This window comes from Haliotis rubra, unplaced genomic scaffold, assembly GCF_003918875.1.
Source record: "Haliotis rubra isolate DU_JTF1 unplaced genomic scaffold, ASM391887v1 Scf292, whole genome shotgun sequence".
Taxonomy (NCBI): domain Eukaryota; kingdom Metazoa; phylum Mollusca; class Gastropoda; order Lepetellida; family Haliotidae; genus Haliotis; species Haliotis rubra.
The window spans coordinates 264,650-284,826 of NW_025766960.1; the positions used below are offsets into that span (position 1 = coordinate 264,650).

Consider the following 20,177-nt stretch of genomic DNA (forward strand, 5'->3'; position numbering starts at 1 on the left):
TAGATCGATGCTCATGCTGTTGATCACTGGATTGTCTGGTCCAGTCTCGATTATTACCGCCGCCATATAGCTGGAATGTTACTGATTGCGTCGTTAAACTAAACTCACTCACTCACTCACCGTAGTGTATGCCGCCGTGATATTGTTAGAATAAATACACTGTTAAGTATGTAACCAACTCACTATGTCACCCAACCAACCAAGGTTTATACGGAGTAAAATGTCTCTTTTGTATCGAATGTGTATCACGTTAATATATGTATATGTTCGTCATTACAAAGCGCCATCTGACAATACACATGCTCCTATTTGGAAACATTTACTCGATAACATACTATCAGGCATACACGGAATGTGAAGTACAAATGTAAAGAGGTATTTTACATTCAAACAAAACAGCATAAGTTTTCATTATCTGCTCTCGACTCTCAATCGGACTTTTATGTGTAAGTTAAAATTTTAACAATTTTCAAATTCGATAGCAATAAACCGAATATTAAATCTCAATATTTCTCATTTAACCGGACGTAATGTAACATGGATGTCTTTTGATGCCCTTTTAGTTTGTATTTGATAGAATCTATAATGTTGATTGTATTGATAATATTCAAACACACGTTGACAATCAGTGACATAACAATTGTAAAATCAGTAACTGTTTATATCACTCTCCCGCATCACATCAAAACACTTACTGAAGCAATAATAATGTTTTTATCAATCCCACATCTCCACAGGCGGTGTATATAAGGACAATACAAATTGCTGTTGTCACACCGTTGAGGAAGACGTGGAAGACAATGATGAAGTTCACTGAGCTGCTGATGCTGATGCTGGCTGGGGCTGTGATGGTAGAAGGGGGCGCGGGTGAGTGATACATATGTGCATCTGTTAGACTCTGAATAACCCATTATTAACTGCAGGCTTTCATAATGATAATAATAATACATTCATTATCTAGCGCGTAAATTCACCGCGTAAATGTGCTCTTTGCTCCGAAAGGAAACGGGAGATAATTTTAGACGTAGTAGTGTCTGAACAAGTGAATATTTAGTTGAGATTTAAAGGAAGAGAGACTTGAGTCAGATTTGAGATATTCTGGAGTTCGTTCCATTTTGATGCTGCAGTGTAGGATAATGTTGTTTTGCCAAAAGGGGTTGTCACTGTAGGGGTTGAGAATAAACATTTATCTTGTGATGTTAGAGTACTTTGTGGGCAGTAAGTTCTGTCAAGTAAGAAGGAGTATTGTTGGTAAAGCATTTATAGGCAAGAACTAGGACTTTATAGTCAATGCGTGCAGCAACTGGAAGCTAGAGAAGTTGTTGTAGCAGAGCAGAGATATGGTCAAATTTAGAAGTTAAGTAATATGTTGTATACGGGTGATCTGTTCTTTGGAGATGTTGTTCAGAAGGTTGTTGCAGTAGTCAATGTCTGAGATAATTAAAGAGAGCAGTAATTTTTCAGATGATTTTTCCAATATTCCGTAGATATTCGGTTGCTGTCTGACAGAACTTTGTTACATGATGTTTCATCTTGAGCTGTCTATTTAGAACAGCAGCGATGTTTTGGATTTGTTGAAGGGCAATGGTGGTGGCACCATTTTCATGTGATCATGACGTCGCCCAGCAGAATCTGTTTGATCGAGAAACATGCGTGAAACTTCATCATGTAGTTGACGCAGTACATATGTCTACTAAAGAGTGGTTCGACACATGCAGAGTGTCAATGTACCACCAAACGGCTGAACCCGAGTTTACCGGGACAATGTATTACATGATACTTCGAGACAATAATTCGAGTTAAAGATGGATCAGTGCTACACGGTTTGTTTTGTAGTTATCGCAATCATCTAGCGATGTAATGATCACCAAACAAAAAGCTGTTGTTCTTATCAAACATTCGGCCCTTGTCTCTCTTATCTATTTTGGTAACGAATACGTTTGTGTTCAAATTGACAGAGGGGCGGTGGTGTAGCCTAGTGGTTACAGAGTTTGCTCGTCACGCTGAAGACCCGGGTTCGATTCCCAACATGGGTACAATGTGTGACACCCATTTGCTGGAATATTGCTAAAAGCGGCGTAACCTACTGACTCACTCACTCAAATTGACAGTGTTTTACGTCAGAGGAGGAATGATTTATCAATGATTTGTGCAATCTGGGGACATTGCATATTTCGTAGGAAACGACAGTTTTAATTAGCGTGTATGTCTAGACCAGCGAAGAACCGATTTAGAAAAAGGTCTTCAACAACAAATATTAGAATCGACAAACGGGATAGGGTTGTTCATGTCATCGTATCCCAGTTACGTAACCCGATGCTCATGATGTCAGTCACTGGAAAGATCGTCGTCATGTAGCTTCAGCATTGCTGAGTGCGGCGTTAAACAACTAACATCGTGTATGTTTGGAAATACAGTATCTCTTTTAACATCAGCAATGTCGTGGCAGTTTACGTTGTTTCGAAGCTTAAAATATATTAATTTTCATAAAATGTCCCGTTTCCAACGCATTCATATCACTATCATATCTGCGGGTAGGGTTTATTGGAATTAACGAAAGTGTTGATGTCATTGGCACAATGACAGCATGTCGTCATCAGAATAGTTCAAAAGACAAAGAGTAAGAAACAGGATTCATCGCCCATACAGATGCACTCACAAGCACGTACGCATACAAGCGTGCCCCTATGAACTTCACCGGATATGCCTGCGTCTGTCTTCAGGAAACATGGCTGCGGTGCACTGTTGCCGAACAAATTCGCCCTAATGGCGAGTTTTAATCACTGATGATATTTATAAATACATAATACACTGGTATCGGGTTTGAGCAGTTGTACTGGATATCGGCGCTATACAAATGTTTGTATGTATGTATGTTTGTATTTTAATTTGTATATATGTATGTATGTATGTATGTATGTATGTATGTATGTATGTATGTATGTATGTATGTATGTATGTTTGTATGTATGTATGTATGTATGTATGTATGTATGTATGTATGTATGTATGTATGTATGTATGTATGTATGTATGTATGTATGTATGTATGTATGTATGTATGTATGTATGTATAAACCTTAACGAAAGTGGTGATATCAAATTTGTACCACAAAAAGACGAACAATGGCGCGTAAATGAGTACATATTTTGTCATATAGAAACATAACAAAAATCGGCGTACATATGTGTATTATATTTCTGTTTTTGATGCAGGGGCCTCGAGTCATACCTTCGTGGTGAAGTCGGTAAGTGGAGGAAAATGAAGTCCATGTGCGTGAATGATTGAGTGAATGGAGGAGGAATAGAGCGAGAGAATGTATCGGATTTACGCAATATGAACAATATTTCAGTCATAACTTCATTTAACACGTTATATTTGGGATGACACTTTCTCAGCAAAGAACAGATTCTAGTTCTTTGCTGGGTTGAGTCCCACCCGGGATTCGAACCCACACTCTCAGAGTCAGGCACCTAATCACCAGCATACAAAGTCAGCCATCTAACCCACTCAGCCAACGCAGCTTCATAACGTAATTTGGTGAAACTAACATGGTGTCGGTAATGTCACTGGGCGAATATAGCTATTCAAACCCAAACTCTGCACATCGTATGCGATGGCTACGACATCCGTATACCAGAAATTATTAGTATTACACGATACTTATTATGAAACCCATATTGAATAGCTCACCAAATTCCGCCATTAACCCCAACCTGTATCCCTCGAACAGGACTGTAACGCCACTTACCTCGCCATCCATGCCAACTACACCCTCTGTCTGGTGGACAATGGAGCGGACGCCTCGCTGTCAGCCGCAGACAAGCAAGCTATAGTGGACAAGCATAACGATTACAGAAGTAATGTGTCACCAACTGCAACCAATATGGTCAAACTGGTGAGTACTTAGAACATTCCTTGTAAGGTCATCATAATCCCTAGATCAACTATTCCTTAATTACTTTGGTGACAAGATCATACAAATTAGAGATTCTCTACGCAACCTTTACTCCCTGTCGAGACCTATCGAGACCCTGCTCAGCGACCAGCAGCACATCACCTGTGGTCATTTCCTCCGAAAAGCAAAGGGGAAATCGGAAAGCTGATTAATATGGTGGCTGATTAGGGCCATCGCGAATTTTAAGGCGAGAAAGCGATGGCCCTAATCGCCACCATAGATTAAGAACAGTCCTAGAACGTCGTGCACATTAGATCCAATGCCGACATGGCTAATGAAACAATGTCAAACCGCAGTGATTCCTTTCTTTACACACCTTGTAAACACTTCATTGTCAGAGGCGACTGTTCCTGCTGCCATGAAGGAAGCAATAATAATAAGAAGCCCAATCTCGACCAGGGTCCCGTTCCTCAAAGCGATCGTAGCGCTACGACTGTCGTAAGTCTATGTTAAAGTATTGGAGTTACGATCATCTTAGCCCTACGATCGCTTTGAGGAACGGGACCCAGGACATACTGAAGAACTATCGCCCAGTGTCCAATCTGTCGTTTGTGTCAAAGTTGACCGAGCGTGTCATCGCTAGAAGACTGAAACAACACATGACAAGCAGTGGGTGTTATGAAGAAATGCAGTCAGCATACCGGGACATGCACAGCACAGAGACAGCATTCACCAAGGTGCCGAGTGACATCCTGCAGGCAGTAGACAGAGACGGTGCAGCTATCCTGGTGCTGCAGCATTTGCCACCATCGACCATGACATCCTGCTCAACACCCTGGAACAGCGTATTGGCATCAGAGGACAGGCTCTTCAGTGGATCCATTCCTACGTGAGTGACAGTCATCATCAGGTCAGGATAGACAGCTTCACATCCAAGAAGCAGATCTTCGTTTTGTTCTGTTCACTATCTACACTTCTCCACTTGGTGGCATAGCCAGAGCTCACGACTTCTCCTTCCACTTCTATGCGGATGACTCGCAACTGTAAATGTCCTTTAAACCTCTCCATCAACTATCTGTTGAGGACATCTTCTGTTCTGCTCAGAGGTACATTGAACATATCAAAAGCTGGATGAATAATCATTTCCTCAAGTTGAATGAGGACAAGACTGAGCTGTTGGTCCCAAGCGGATTGGACCAACTTTGAGTCTGCCTCAGTTCTCCATAGGTGATTGTGTTGTCAGCCAAGCCACGAAAGCACGTAATTTTGGAGTGGTGACCTTTGATTCCCACATGGCCCTCAAAGCTATCTACAGGCGGTCCTACTACCATATCAGAAATATTGGAAAGATCCAAAGCAGCAGCATCTCGCCTTGATTACTGCAACTCACTCATCTATGGTCTCCCAGCTCATCTTGTCAAGAAACTGCAGCAGGTCCAGAATGCAGCGGCACGTGTGGTCACTCTCACTCGCAAGTTCGAGCACATCACCCCTGTCTTGAAGAGACTTCATTGGCCACCTGTTCGCTACCAAACCATCTACAGGATTCTGCTCCTCACTTTCAAATCTCTCCACAATCTTGCTCCTGACTACATCTCAAGTCTTATCCAGCCATACCAACCTCGGCGCAGTCTTCGGTCAGCTGACAGCCATCTCCTTGTTTTAAGGACTGTGTGTGCGTGGGTGCGAGTGTCCACAAGCCCATGCCACAGCCTACTTATCAGTCCATCGCTTTTATATGGAGCAGAGGGTGGGAGAGACGTAATTTTGTATCAATGATTATATCAATGGTTGTATCAATGATTGCTAGTAACCTTCATTGGATATTTATGGTATCCTGCGATCTGCGAAGATCCGGGTAAGAATTGGTCTTCAGTAACCCATGCTTGTCGTAAGAGGCGACTACATAGATCGATGCTCATGGTGTTGATTACTGGATTGTCTGGACCAGACTCAATTATTTTCATACTGCCGCCAAATAGCTGGAATGTTGCTGAGTGCGGCGTAAAACTAAACTCTTTACCTCACCTGTTATGATGATTACTTTACCTGCCATGATGATTACTTTACCTGTTGTGATGATTACTTTACCTGCCATGATGATTACTTGACCTGCCATGATGATTACTTTACCTGTTATGATGATTACTTTACCTGTGATGATGATGAACGCCCGTGTTACAGGTGTGGGATGACGCCATAGCAGAGTATGCCGTCAAGTGGGCTCGTCAGTGTACTTTGGGCCATGACGATTATGCCGCAAGATCTCTTGCATGTAGGTTTCAATATATTTCTGAAGCAAATGGCTATCGAAGGCCATCCATGTGCGTGTAGTTCCTCATCTCAAATGCTGTAACATTTGCAGTGAGAATGGTAGGGCCCATGGTCAGTCAGTTGCATGACAATGAGTATTTCAACCACATGGCAAACGACCTTGTAAATTCGGGATTTTATCACTTCTACAACTGACCAAAGAATTGTCGTTGAAGATGGCGTTAAACCCAGGTCACTCACTCAATGAAACTACATAACCTATAAAGCTGTCATGATGTCTGAAAAATGTAGTTTTCGCAAAAATGCATGCAAGATGACGTTAAAGGGAATCACAAATGCCTTATGATCGTTTTACTGGTATGGATTCCTCCCCTGACAGCGGGCTGGATGCTCTCACTATCGATCATATGGTTGTTTGGTCTTTATCAGCCTGTCACTGTAGCAGTTGATAGTTGGCCAAGTCGTCTAAGGCATTAGAGTTGCGTCCCCTGTCTGTAAAGGAATCAATCTCACTCACTCACTCACTCACTCACTCACTCACTCACTCACTCACTCACTCACTCACTCACTCACTCACTCACTCACTCACTCACTCACTCACTCACTCACTCTTGTAGCCATGCCAGGAGTATCCATTGGACAGAACGCAGCTGGTGGCTTCGACAGTGTTATCAAGGCAATAGACGGCTGGCACAAGGAGGTGGAAGACTTCGAACACGGCGTCGGAAACACGACAGTGGGAAAGACTGTTGGTCACTACACCCAGGTAATCAGGCTATTGATAGACGTAACATTTCTGTGTTGTTGCACTCGGCCGGTCTGTAAATATTCCAGTCTGGACCAGACAATCCAGTGACTGACATTATATGCATCGATCTACGCAATTGACACCTACGACCAAGCCAGCAAGCCTAACCGAGCCAGTTAGTCACCAAACATGGGTTGCTGAAGACCAATTCTAACCTGGATCTTCAAGGGCCTTAAACACGACGAAACCATAGAAAATCACTTGGCAGATATAGATGCACAACCTTTTAACATTCGCGGATATTATTTTCTAAAGTATAGGTAAGATGGTAGTTATGATCAAAGCAAAACCTTAGAAGCATGGAACACAAGACGCTGTAAATATCTACTGCAAAAATTACCTACCCTGCGTGATATAACTGGAATGTTGTTGTCAAACTATTAAATTATTAACTTTTGACATGAACTTGTTGTTTTGTTTCCGTGTTTAGGTTGTGGGGTTCAGAGCCATCCGCATCGGGTGTGGGGAGGCCACCTGTACAAACGCCAAGTACAGTCGTTACCAAGTGTGCAACTACGCCGTTGGGTGAGTTGTTGTTACAGCTGGAGCTGACCAGTCACGTGATTGGTCAGTACACATTAGGCTTCAGGTTTCAGTTGTACACTCCTCAAAACAATATATGTTGGTTTTGTATATTTCAGAAATTTTCAATACAAATGCAATAACTTCGATTGAATAGTGTTAATCGCAGGTTCGATAACTACAAACGCAACCGAGTTGAATTTTAATACATTTTTTTGGACCAAAATATTATCGAAAGGAAATTAAAAGCAGAATGACCTTATGGCACCTGATATACAAAGGAGTTGTGCAAGATTAGAACCGTCACGTGATCGGTCAGCACCTTATGGGGTCTGGGTTTCACTTGTATCAGCGCACGTCTGATGCTGGAGGAAAGCTTAAAGAGATTCTAAGAATAGTTAGAGGTAGTAGTAGCTGTGGCATTATAGTAGAATAGTTACAGGTAGTTGCAGTTGTGGTGAAATAGTAGAATAGTTAGAGGTAGTTGTAGTTGTGGTGAAGTAGTAGAATAGTTAGAGGTAGTTGTAGTTGTGGTGAAGTAGTAGAATAGTTAGAGGTAGTAGTAGTTGTGGTGAAGTAGTAGAATAGTTAGAGGTAGTTGTAGTTGTGGTGAAATAGTAGAATAGTTAGAGGTAGTTGTAGTTGTGGTGAGGTGAGAATAGTAGTGTAGTTGTGAGGTGAAAAGAGAGAATAGTGGTAGAAGTAGAGAATAGTTAGAGGTAGTTGTAGTTGTGGTGAAGTAGTAGAATAGTTAGATGTAGTTGTAGTTGTGGTGAAATAGTAGAATAGTTAGAGGTAGAAGTAGTTGTGGTGAAATAGTAGAATAGTTAGAGGTAGTTGTAGTTGTGGTGAAATAGTAGAATAGTTAGAGGTAGTTGTAGTTGTGGTGAAGTAGTAGAATAGTTAGAGGTAGTTGTAGTTGTGGCAATATAGTAGAATAGTTAGAGTTAGTTGTAGTTGTGGTGAAATAGTAGAATAGTTAGATGTAGTAGTAGTTGTGGCAATATAGTAGAATAGTTAGAGGTAGTTGTAGTTGTGGCAATATAGTAGAATAGTTAGAGGTAGTTGTAGTTGTGGTGAAGTAGTAGAATAGTTAGAGGTAGTTGTAGTTGTGGCAATATAGTAGAATAGATAGAGGTAGTTGTAGTTGTGGCAATATAGTAGAATAGTTAGAGGTAGTTGTAGTTGTGGTGAAATAGTAGACTAGTTAGATGTAGTTGTAGTTGTAGTGAAATAGTAGAATAGTTAGAGGTAGTTGTAGTTGTAGTGAAATAGTAGACTAGTTAGATGTAGTTGTAGTTGTGGCAATATAGTAGAATAGTTAGAGGTAGTTGTAGTTGTGGCAATATAGTAGAATAGTTAGAGGTAGTTGTAGTTGTGGTGAAATAGTAGAATAGTTAGAGGTAGTTGTAGTTGTGGTGAAGTAGTAGAATAGTTAGAGGTAGTTGTAGTTGTGGTGAAGTAGTAGTAGTTAGTTGTGGTGCGGAGGTAGTTGTAGCTGTGGTGAAATAGTAGCAGTTAGGAGTAGTAGTAGCTATGGTGAAATAGTAGAATAGTTAGAGGTAGATGTTGTGGTGAAGTTGTAATAACATAGTAGAATAGTTAGAGTGTAGTTGTAGTTGTGGTGAAGTAGTAGAATAGTTAGATGTAGTAGTTGTGGCAATATAGTAGAATAGTTAGAGGTAGTTGTAGTTGTGGTGAAATAGTAGAATAGTTAGAGGTAGTTAGTAGTTGTGGTGCAAATATAGTAGAATAGTTAGAGGTAGTTGTAGTTGTGGTGAAAGTAGTAGAATAGTTAATAGTTAGATGTAGTTGTAGTTGTGGTGAAATAGTAGACTAGTTAGAGGTAGTAGTAGCTGTGGTGAAGTAGTAGAATAGTTAGAGGTAGTTGTAGTTGTGGTGAAGTAGTAGAATAGTTAGAGGTAGTTGTAGTTGTAGTGAGAAATAGTAGAATAGTTAGAGTAGAATGAATATAGTAGAATAGTTAGAGTAGTTGTAGAAATAGTAGAATAGTTAGAGGTAGTTGTAGTTGTGGTGAAATAGTAGAATAGTTAGAGGTAGTAGTAGTTGTGGTGAAGTAGTAGAATAGTTAGAGTGTAGTGTAATATAGTAAGTAGTTGTGGTGAAATAGTAGAATAGTTAGAGGAGGTAGAAAGTAGTAGAATAGTTAGTGGTGAAGTGAAAGTTGTGGTAGTAGAGTTGTGGTGAAATAGTAGACTAGAAAGTTAGAGGTAGTTGTAGTAGTAGTGAAGTAGTAGAATAGTTAGAATATTAGTTGTAGTTGTGGCAATATAGTAGAATAGTTAGAGGTAGTAGTTGTAGTTGTGGTGAAATAGTAGAATAGTTAGAGGTAGTAGTAGTTGTGGTGAAGTAGTAGAATAGTTAGAGGAAGTAGTAGTTGTGGTGAAATAGTAGAATAGTTAGAGGTATAAGTAGTTGTGGTGAAATAGTAGAATAGTTAGAGGTAGTTGTAGTTGTGGTGAAGTAGTAGAATAGTTAGAGGTAGTTGTAGTTGTGGCAATATAGTAGAATAGTTAGGGGAAGTTTTAGTTGTGGTGAAATAGTAGACTAGTTAGATGTAGTTGTAGTTGTGGCAATATAGTAGAATAGTTAGAGGTAGTAGTAGTTGTGGTGAAGAAGTAGAATAGTTAGAGGAAGTAGTGGTTGTGGTGAAGTAGTAGAATAGTTAGAGGTAGTTGTAGTTGTGGTGAAATAGTAGAATAGTTAGAGGTAGTTGTGGTTGTGGTGAAATAGTAGTAAAATAGTTAAGTAGTAGTTGTAGTTGTGGCAATATAGTAGAATAGTTAGAGTTAGTTAGGTAGTTGTGTGTAGAATAGTAGAATAGTTAGTATTAGTAGTTAGTGGCAATATAGTAGAATAGTTAGAGGTAGTTGTAGTTGTGGCAATATAGTAGAATAGTTAGAGGTAGTTGTAGTTGTAGTGAAATAGTAGACTAGTTAGGTAGATGTAGCTTGTAGTTGTGGCAATATAGTAGAATAGTTAAGTAGTTGTAGTTGTGGCAAATAGTAGGAATAGTTAGATGTAGTTTGGAATGTGGTGAAGTAAGTGAAATAATAGAATAATTAGAGGTAGTTGTAGTTGTTGTGGCATATAGAGTAGGAATAGTTAGAGGTAGTTGTAGTGAGTAAATAGTAGACTAGTTAGATGTAGTTGTAGTTGTGGCAATATAGTAGTAGAATAGTGAATGTAGAATAGTAGAATAATTAGAATAGTTAGGTAGTTGTAGTTGTGGCAATATAGTAGAATAGTTAGAGGTAGTTGTAGTTGTAGTGAAATAGTAGACTAGTTAGATGTAGTTGTAGTTGTGGCAATATAGTAGAATAGTTACAGGTAGTAGTAGTTGTGGCAATATAGTAGAATAGTTAGAGGTAGTTGTAGTTGTAGTGAAATAGTAGAATAGTTAGAGGTAGTTGTAGTTGTGGCAATATAGTAGAATAGTTAGAGGTAGTTGTAGTTGTGGTGAAATAGTAGAATAGTTAGAGGTAGTTGTAGTTGTGGCAGTATAGTAGAATAGTTAGAGGTAGTTGTAGTTGTGGTGAAATAGTAGAATAGTTAGAGGTAGTTGTAGTTGTGGCAATATAGTAGAATAGTTAGAGGTAGTTGTAGTTGTGGTGAAATAGTAGAATAGTTAGAGGTAGTTGTAGTTGTGGTGAAATAGTAGAATAGTTAGAGGTAGTAGTAGTTGTGGTGAAATAGTAGAATAGTTAGAGGTAGTTGTAGTTGTGGTGAAATAGTAGAATAGTTAGAGGTAGTTGTAGTTGTGGTGAAGTTGTAGAATAGTTAGAGGTAGTTGTAGTTGTGGTGAAATAGTAGAATAGTTAGAGGTAGTAGTAGCTGTGGCAATATAGTAGAATAGTTAGAGGTAATAGTAGTTGTAGTTGTGGTGAAATAGTAGAATAGTTAGAGGTAGTAGTAGTTGTGGTGAAGTAGTAGAATAGTTAGAGGTAGTAGTAGTTGTGGTGAAATAGTAGAATAGTTAGAGGTAGAAGTAGTTGTGGCAATATAGTAGAATAGTTAGATGTAGTTGTAGTTGTGGTGAAATAGTAGAATGGTTAGAGGTAGTAGTAGTTGTGGTGAAATAGTAGAATAGTTAGAGGTAGTGGTAGTTGTGGCAATATAGTAGAATAGTTAGAGGTAGTTGTAGTTGTGGTGAAATAGTAGAATTGTTAGAGTTAGTTGTAGTTGTGGTGAAATAGTAGACTAGTTAGAGGTAGTAGTAGTTGTGGCAATATAGTAGAATAGTTAGAGGTAGTTGTAGTTGTGGTGAAGTAGTAGGATAGTTAGAGGTAGCTGTAGTTGTGGCAATATAGTAGAATAGTTAGAGGTAGTAGTAATTGTGGTGAAGTAGTAGAATAGTTAGATGTAGTCGTAGTTGTGGTGAAATAGTAGAATTGTTAGATGTATATGTAGTTGTGGTGAAGTAGTAGAATAGTTAGAGGTAGTTGTAGTTGTGGTGAAATAGTAGAATAGTTAGAGGTAGTAGTTGTTGTGGTGAAGTAGTAGAATAGTTAGAGGTAGTTGTAGTTGTGGTGAAGTTGTAGAATAGGTAGAGGTAGTTGTAGTTGTGGTGAAATAGTAGACTAGTTAGATGTAGTTGTAGTTGTGGCAATATAGTAGAATAGTTAGAGGTAGTAGTTGTTGTGGTGAAGTAGTAGAATAGTTAGAGGTAGTTGTAGTTGTGATGAAGTAATAGAATAGTTAGAGGCAGTTAGTTAGAAGTAGTTAGTAGAAGGAGTATATAAGTAGTTGTGGCAATATAGTAGAATAGTTAGAGGTAGTAGTTGTTGTGGTGAAGTAGTAGAATAGTTAGAGGTAGTTGTAGTTGTGATGAAGTAGTAGAATAGTTAGAGGTAGTTGTAGTTGTGGTGAAGTAGTAGAATAGTTAGAGGTAGTTGTAGTTGTGGTGAAATTGTAGAATAGTTAGAGGTAGTTGTAGTTGTGGTGAAATAGTAGACTAGTTAGATGTAGTTGTAGTTGTGGCAATATAGTAGAATAGTTAGAGGTAGTAGTTGTTGTGGTGAAGTAGTAGAATAGTTAGAGGTAGTTGTAGTTGTGATGAAGTAATAGAATAGTTAGAGGTAGTTGTAGTTGTGGTGAAATAGTAGAATAGTTAGAGGTATAAGTAGTTGTGGCAATATAGTAGAATAGTTAGAGGTAGTAGTTGTTGTGGTGAAGTAGTAGAATAGTTAGAGGTAGTTGTCGTTGTGATGAAGTAGTAGAATAGTTAGAGGTAGTTGTAGTTGTGGTGAAGTAGTAGAATAGTTAGAGGTAGTTGTAGTTGTGGTGAAATAGTAAAATTGTTAGAGGTAGTAGTAGTTGTGGTGAAATAGTAGAATACGTAGAGGTAGTAGTAGTTGTGGTGAAATAGTAGAATAGGTAGAGGAAGTAGTAGTTGGTTTCGTAGCAGCATCAGAAGTGCTACTAGTAGTGGACGATGCCACGCATATATTCACCCGGTGTGGCATATCTTGATTGCAGACAACAGACGCCAGACGTCAAGACCCCGTACGAAAAAGGAACTTCGTGCAGTAAATGTCCCTCGGGCAAATGCTCCAACAACCTCTGTGGTGAGATTAGTGTTCTCAGTCGTAATGACTCGTTAACAACTGAAATTGTCGTTTCAGAGAATTTTTATATTCTTTCAAATTATTGTCTTTTATCGTAACCATATTTTCCGAATAGTTCTGTGTCTGTATTGATTAACCTTTGGCTCAATTGATAATGGATTGTTTGACTTACAAACATAACATGTTTTTGTCGCTATAACTAGAGCGCAAATTTCACAAAATATTCACGGTCTGGATGCCCAATTCCAGTATGATTGAGTGAGTGTAGTTTTCCGCCGCATTTTAGCAATATTTCAGGTATATGGCGGCGGTCTGTAAATGAGTGAGTGAGTATTGTTTAACGCCGCATCACGGTTTCTTCCCATAAGACAGACCGCTTACAACAACACCTTTTATGGTTGGTTGCATAATGCTTAATTAAACTGTACCCTTGATAATAATGGTATGTGCCCAGATTAATAAAGACAAGATTAGGTATTAACTATAATTTTATCAATTCATGTAATGAATTATGATTTTTAAATTAAGACATATTGCATCAACATATATGTAGATCAACATATATTTGCCAGATCACATTTACTTGTGAATATTATCAAAAACAATAATTCATATACATGTATCTATCAAACATATTATTTTACATCACATGTTTGTCAGTGCACAGATAACACTTATTAGAAAGTCACTTGAACATCATCATGTTTTCCTTTCACTTTGTTCTTAGCATACAGGAAGCCATCTAGAAGGGTGATCGGAAAAAAGTCATAGGGAAAAATGTAATGGAAAAAAAGGTCATGGAAAAAAAGAAATGTGAAAAATAACTATTTTAAAACATCCTGTTCTCCGGATATATACTTTGTTTATACTGAATTTTATAAATACTATTTCGCTTTCATCTTCAAATGATCTTAAGTAATAAAAAACATCCTGTTCTCCAGTTATTTGCAAAAACTATTTCAACAACTGTTATAAAAACTACCTATTCTCCAGTTATTTATACTTGTATGATCTTGAGTGTTTTCTTTATGAACATGTAAATAAGTTTATTGAGGACCATCTTGGTATCTTTATTAAATAAAGAATGGAAACATAGTGTGAATTATGTTATAGTGTGACAGATGTCTGTGATGAACTTCCCTTTTTATTATACTGTCCAGCACTCAAAGCCCTCAGAAATCAATTTCTTCACCAATATTTTGTAAACATCCTACTATTGAAAAAAAATGTTTATCTAATGAAATGTGATTATTCACCACTTAACTCTAAAGATGCCAAATTTATCAAAACTGGACTTTGTTCAATGTTTTAATATGTATCAATATGCTGTATGTTCTCTGTGTCACTATATGTGATTTTTTAGTATAAACTTTCGGTTCTATTCTGTTCTGTTCAGTAAAAGGATTAATAATAATAATACTAATTATGTTTTGAGAAAGGTACAGGAGATAGGAGTGTGTTACGCTGTAGTGACTCTGGGTCAGCTCATTAATTAAATAGGGGTGGACAGTATGGCTCAGCTTATTGGTGTACTCGTTGAGTCTGTCTTATCATCTGTATATGGGCAGGAGGCCACACATGCGGAATAAACGACTGAATTGAATTGAATTGAGTCTGTCTTAAGGATGGTCTGTATTGTGGGAGGTCTGTCTTCTGGGAGTGAGCCCGCATCACCTTTTTTACAGCTATTCGCGGCGAGAAAATGTCTTATATTTTACACAATAAGCTGAACAAAATAAAAGTGATGTTGAAAATCACTAAAATATCAGTCCTATACCACATTCAAAGTACAAAACTGATCTCAGATTTTAAAATTCTATATTTTTTCATACAGTTTAATTTCTGCTGAAATCAAGTGGTTAGAAACATTTCTAAAAAGTTCGCTTAAAGTAGGAACATCGTCATAAAAACATTGTATAATATTCGAAAAATCAACACATTCAGGTTGGGTCTGTAAAAAATCGAGTCTGGACCAGACAATCCTGTGATCAACAGCATAAGCATCGATCTACGCAATTGGGCCCAGTATTACACAGGGAGATGAGAAAGTAATTTCTACGTACATAAGGCCAACATTTAATTACAATACTGTGTCTGTTGTGTTGTCTCCCGTTTGTAGAAAAGCATCTGCAATACAATTAATTTACAATACAATTAAAGTCAGGTTAATTTTCAGATTGTGGAGACAAGCTTTGTCTTAATGGCGGCTCACTGGACTCTAGCACCTGCTCGTGCACGTGCACCGGCATCTGGACTGGGGACACATGCACTGAAAGTATGGATATGCGCTACTTTTAGATCACTTCACGTTAACAGTATGAGGGGATATCTAGTCCGAATGTAGAATTGCTTGCCCTAACTAAACTTCATAGCATACTCGTAAAAGCGAACGATCGTATCCTGTAATCTTAAAGTGTAAAATCAATTTGGATCAAAAGTTTTTGTATTACGCATAATATTAAAGTTAAAACTTGCCTCTGAGGAATATTTCGCTTATTATTATCCTTGTTATTGTGCATAGTCCTAGTGGTGATCATAATAGTCATAAAGACAAGACCTATAGTGGCATCAGTTGTATAGAATTTATTTATTGTATGGGTTGAGTGAGTGAGTATGGTTTAACGCCGCTTTTAGCAATATTCCAGCAATATCACGGCGGGGGACACCAAAATTGGGCTTCACGGGTTGCACCCATGTTGGGAATTGAACCCGGGTCTTCAGCGTGACGAGCGAACGCTTCAACCACTCGGCTACCCCACCGCCCGTATTATACGGATTTATAGAAGTAACAGTAATCGTGATAGTGGTAGTAGTATAAGTAACATAGTGGTTTTAGTAGTATTATCATTATTATCATTATAACGGTTGCTATCATTGTGTGAATATTATCCATCACTTTGTTTCTCCACAGAGAAATGTGGAACTTCTAAGAGTTGGTGTAGAGCTGTGACCGAGTGAGTTTAGTTTTACGCCGCACTCAGCAATATTCTAGCTACATTGCGGCGGTCTGTAAAATAGTAAGTAGTAGTAGTAGTAGTAGTAGTAGTAGTAGTAGTAGTAGTAGCAGCAGCAGTAGCAGTAGCAGTAGCAGTAGCAGTTGTAGTCCGTCACTATCATTGCTTAATATCCATCACCTTGTTTCATCACAGAGAAATGTGGAACGTCACAGAGTTGGTGTAAATTTGTGACGAAGAAGTCCTGGTGTACGATTTATTCCAACATTCCCGTGGACTGCCCGAAATTCTGCGGTATATGCTGAGTGTCGCCTCCAGATGACCCACACAGACCATTTACACTGTAAAGTTGATTAACTCAGAATAAAGGTTGTCTGTAGAAATGGGTGTCACGTTGCTCTACGTTACAATGTCATATGTCATATTTGGATGGTGTGTGGCCCTATGCATAGAGCTCAGCTCACAATCAGGTGAAGTTAAGCTTCGTCGGGTGCGGAGAGTCCTTGGATGGGTGACCGTGGTTCGGAGCACATGTTATACATGTGGTCTCACTTAGTCTCACTTAGGCAAGTGAGTTTGTTTAGATTGCCTCTGTCCACCCAGCAGAAAATGGGTACCCGGTGTGATAAGTTATGTGACTATAACCTTCTAGCACCTAACAAGCAGTTGGGTTATCCGGGGTAATAATGTGCCGTGCTATTCTTTGTTAGCGCAACGAACATACCTGGTGTGGAGCTTGGCGCGATTTAAACGGACGCGCCATAAGTAAAATATAAAACCATTAGTTCTGGGAAAACAGTAGCCGCTTGTTAAACAATAAAGAATAATCACTCTGTTACTCAGAAACAAGTGTGCTGAATTTAAACAAGCCAAACATGAAAATGTGGATATGTAGTACAACCTATGATTTACACTTCCAGGTGTGTTAAGCATGGCGATACATTCTCAGCTCATAGCATTTTCCATAGTGCCCGTAAGTAGGTCACGGCACTTCGGGAGACCTTTGTACTTCCGGTGACAAACAATGTCTCATACCTTTTCAAATGGTCTCGTGGTCGTCAGCTGGCAGTAAGGAAGAGATAATCTTTACAAGAATAACGAATTTTCGATCTAAACAAATTAGCCAACTATTACGACTGTCAACAGCTGTGACAGCCAAGGTTGTCCACTTGATGCGGTCTAGTTAAGTCAAATTTGACCAGAACTGTATCTTGAATATGCTTGTCACCGGAAACCTGGCACTGGGAGTAAGCTGGGCCCCGTCTCGCATATCCCAAGCCATTAGTCACCACTCGCCTCTTTCCATAACCTCGGCTTGTCCCGGAATAACACGAGTTGGTCACGAATGATCACACGTTGGCGCGCGCAATGAGAGCCGGGAACCAGTTTAGTACCGGAAGTAGCGCCTCGCGGAATTTCCAGGCCCTATTGTAAGATTCTTAATATATATCAATTACAATGTTATTACCATGACAACACCAATTTGCGGACACGTGAGCACATTCTGCCCCACTATTGGTACATGTAGCAAACACACACACCAGAAAAACAAGGGAACATTCAAGGGGGCTTGATTGGCTACTTCTGTCGGTAGTGATAAAATAGTCCAAATTTACTATTTAAACAGTTATATCTTGTGTAGCCCCCACTCATACTATTGCAACTAGAAACCAAAAAAAACAAAAGCACCAGAGAAGGGCACTCAGTGCGCGATGTGAATATTGGGGTCAAGTAACGCTTACCTATTGTGGGAAAGATTTCACAGAGTATGTTCTTGATAAAACACTAAGGGTGACAGGGGCATGTTTCCATTCATAATTACAGGATCCTGGTGCATTAGACTAACGCTTATTTTCTGAAAACATTGTGGTTGGTTATCGAAATAGACCATAGAGATCTATAATCTTTGAAAATACTTCATATCGCTGGCGAGTGGTGGCATGTTTTTGCATGGATTATTAACAAAACAGCCTCGTGAACATAATTGAGAAGCAAAACATGAATAAAGTCCTAAATTTGTATATTATGTGAGAAAAGTTTTTCTATGTGCGATTTTAATGAAAACACAATTTTCTAATCGATAATCATTAATAATTTCTCCTATCGACGATATTTCTGGTTAATTAATCATGTTAGCCAACATTAGAAATAAATAAATTTGATAGACACAAATAACTTCCTTTGAATTGAAAAGGAGCTCCTGTGAACTCGGAGATTCAGAACAACAAGACGTGTCTGACAATCTTTTTCATTGCAGAAAAGGTTTGTCGGAAGGGACAATAAGATGGTTCAGGGACTAACAGACAGACACCTGGCATGTCCTGGCAGAGGGAATTAACTCGTACACAAAAAGGCATCGTAAAAACCCCAATCTCAAAATAATGTCAGTCAGGGGTGGGGGGGTGGGGTGGTAAACGGAAAATACACAATTCCTACTGAGTGAGTCCAATCATTTAAAGGCAAAGGTAGAAGTTTGATTTCCGATACACCCTTAGAAAAATGCACCTATTTTACCATGATATTTCTACAAAGAAACGTTATATCTACGCTTATGTCTATTATATCTGGTGTGACGTTGGTAAAATGCGTATTAATATTGCTGATTAACGGTAGAGATGTATCCTCTCACTGACTGATCAGTACTATTCGAGTAATATTCTTCATACCAAGTAAGTTAAGTAAGTGTATATGTTTTCAGAGTAAGAGGCATTGATATATTATATTCGGCAAAGAAAGTTAAGAACCATGGGATGTTTTTCTCCTTTCATAAACGTGTGTTGCTAAACCTCCATCTTGAGTATTATGGTGAGTAACCTTATTGACATGGATAATAAATTAAATGAACCAAAAAAATGACAAATGTGTTTTGTCAGTAAAGTACAGATGTCTTTGGAGGTACAGGTACCTCGGCTAATAAACTAAATTTTACTGAACCATATGAAACTCGAGCGAAAGCAAAGTTTACATATACGTGCATTATTGAAGAAACATCAAAATGATGCATATATACTATCCCAAAAAAGAAACGTATAGGTATTTTGTATGTTTTAAAATCTATTAATTACCTATTGTGTTCAATCAATCGTCAAAATATGTAATTTAAAAGGGCATCGCCACAGCGCAACAGAAATCACCTTCCAGTTGAAATTGTGCAGCAAAGAGCATGCACTGTATGGCTATAAAAATCCAGATTACTTTCGGAAATCGACATTCGTTTTGAAGAAGTTTCAAGGTCAAATCAGTACACCACGTCTTGCCGCTGCGACACGGAACATTGCTAAAGAATGCACGCTGGAGATTATCAATCTTCTGTTGCCAGGCGTCTGAATGTTAGTCTGAGCACGATATCACGGCTTGCAGCTCGTTACAACCAAACAGGTATAACAAATGACCGTCCCCGTACAGGCAGACCTCGAGTAACCACTGCAGCCCAAGTACATCTGGGTACTACATTTGCGTGATCGTACTGCCACGGGTGAGAGCACAGCAGCCAAGGTGCCTGGCCTTGGGCAGATATCCGGTCAAACGGTACGGAACAGGTTGAGAGAGATTGACAGCCAGGAAACCCGACTTCGGGACCGTGCTACGTTGTCGCCATCGCGCTCAGCGTATCCGTTAACTAGAATTATCCACTTGTATAGACATTACCTTCTTCTAAACTGATGTAAAAATTCATGTTCTAAAGTCTATTTGTGGACGAGTTATACATGTTTAAATCGCATCGGATTTCTGGGTTATGCGTTTCTTTTTTGAATAGTATATATTTGTTAAACCAAACAACGGAAAGTAGAACGGACATGTCATGGGTTGTCATGTAGCTTCAATGGCTTAAATTATAAAAACCTGTCAACGAAGGACAGAACTACAACTAGAATATCACAGGTTATGTAAAACTAGTAATTAAATCTAAGACATTTTATCTATAGAGGACAACACAATATAAAAACAGGCTATAGATTGCCAACAGCTGAAGGTAGATCACCATACTAGGGACCATGGGGCTTACAGTACATTTGCTTCCTGCATGGACCCTAGCTGGATAAAAGAATTATAAGATTAACAAGGTCTTGTGTCGGGTTTTTAGAAATCGGAACCAAAGAGGGACTTCCAAAACGTTTTGTTTTCGACGCCT

The 20,177-nt window shown here is 38.8% G+C and overlaps 1 protein-coding gene across 1 annotated transcript; it reads left to right on the forward strand.

Annotated features, from left to right (window-relative positions):
• The first annotated feature begins 779 nt into the window (after nt 1–779).
• Nucleotides 780–16,428, forward strand: LOC124282074 (cysteine-rich venom protein Mr30-like). Its single transcript, XM_046718043.1, has 9 exons — nt 780–867; nt 3,217–3,248; nt 3,735–3,899; nt 6,084–6,174; nt 6,791–6,939; nt 7,412–7,506; nt 13,003–13,091; nt 15,268–15,366; nt 16,241–16,428. Exons 1-9 carry the CDS (start codon nt 801–803, stop codon nt 16,348–16,350), a joined length of 897 nt encoding a protein of 298 aa, XP_046573999.1. The 5' UTR covers nt 780–800; the 3' UTR covers nt 16,351–16,428.
• Nucleotides 16,429–20,177: the final 3,749 nt, after the last annotated feature.

What these genes read in the sequence shown, in the direction of transcription:
- LOC124282074 (XM_046718043.1), top strand. Translation starts at nt 801, where the DNA reads ATGATGAAGTTCACTGAGCTGCTGATGCTGATGCTGGCTGGGGCTGTG. An exon ending in CAACCAATATGGTCAAACTG is followed by an intron (nt 3,900 to 6,083) that starts GTGAGTACTTAG and finishes CCCGTGTTACAG; the next exon opens with GTGTGGGATGACGCCATAGC. An exon ending in GTGTGCAACTACGCCGTTGG is followed by an intron (nt 7,507 to 13,002) that starts GTGAGTTGTTGT and finishes TCTTGATTGCAG; the next exon opens with ACAACAGACGCCAGACGTCA.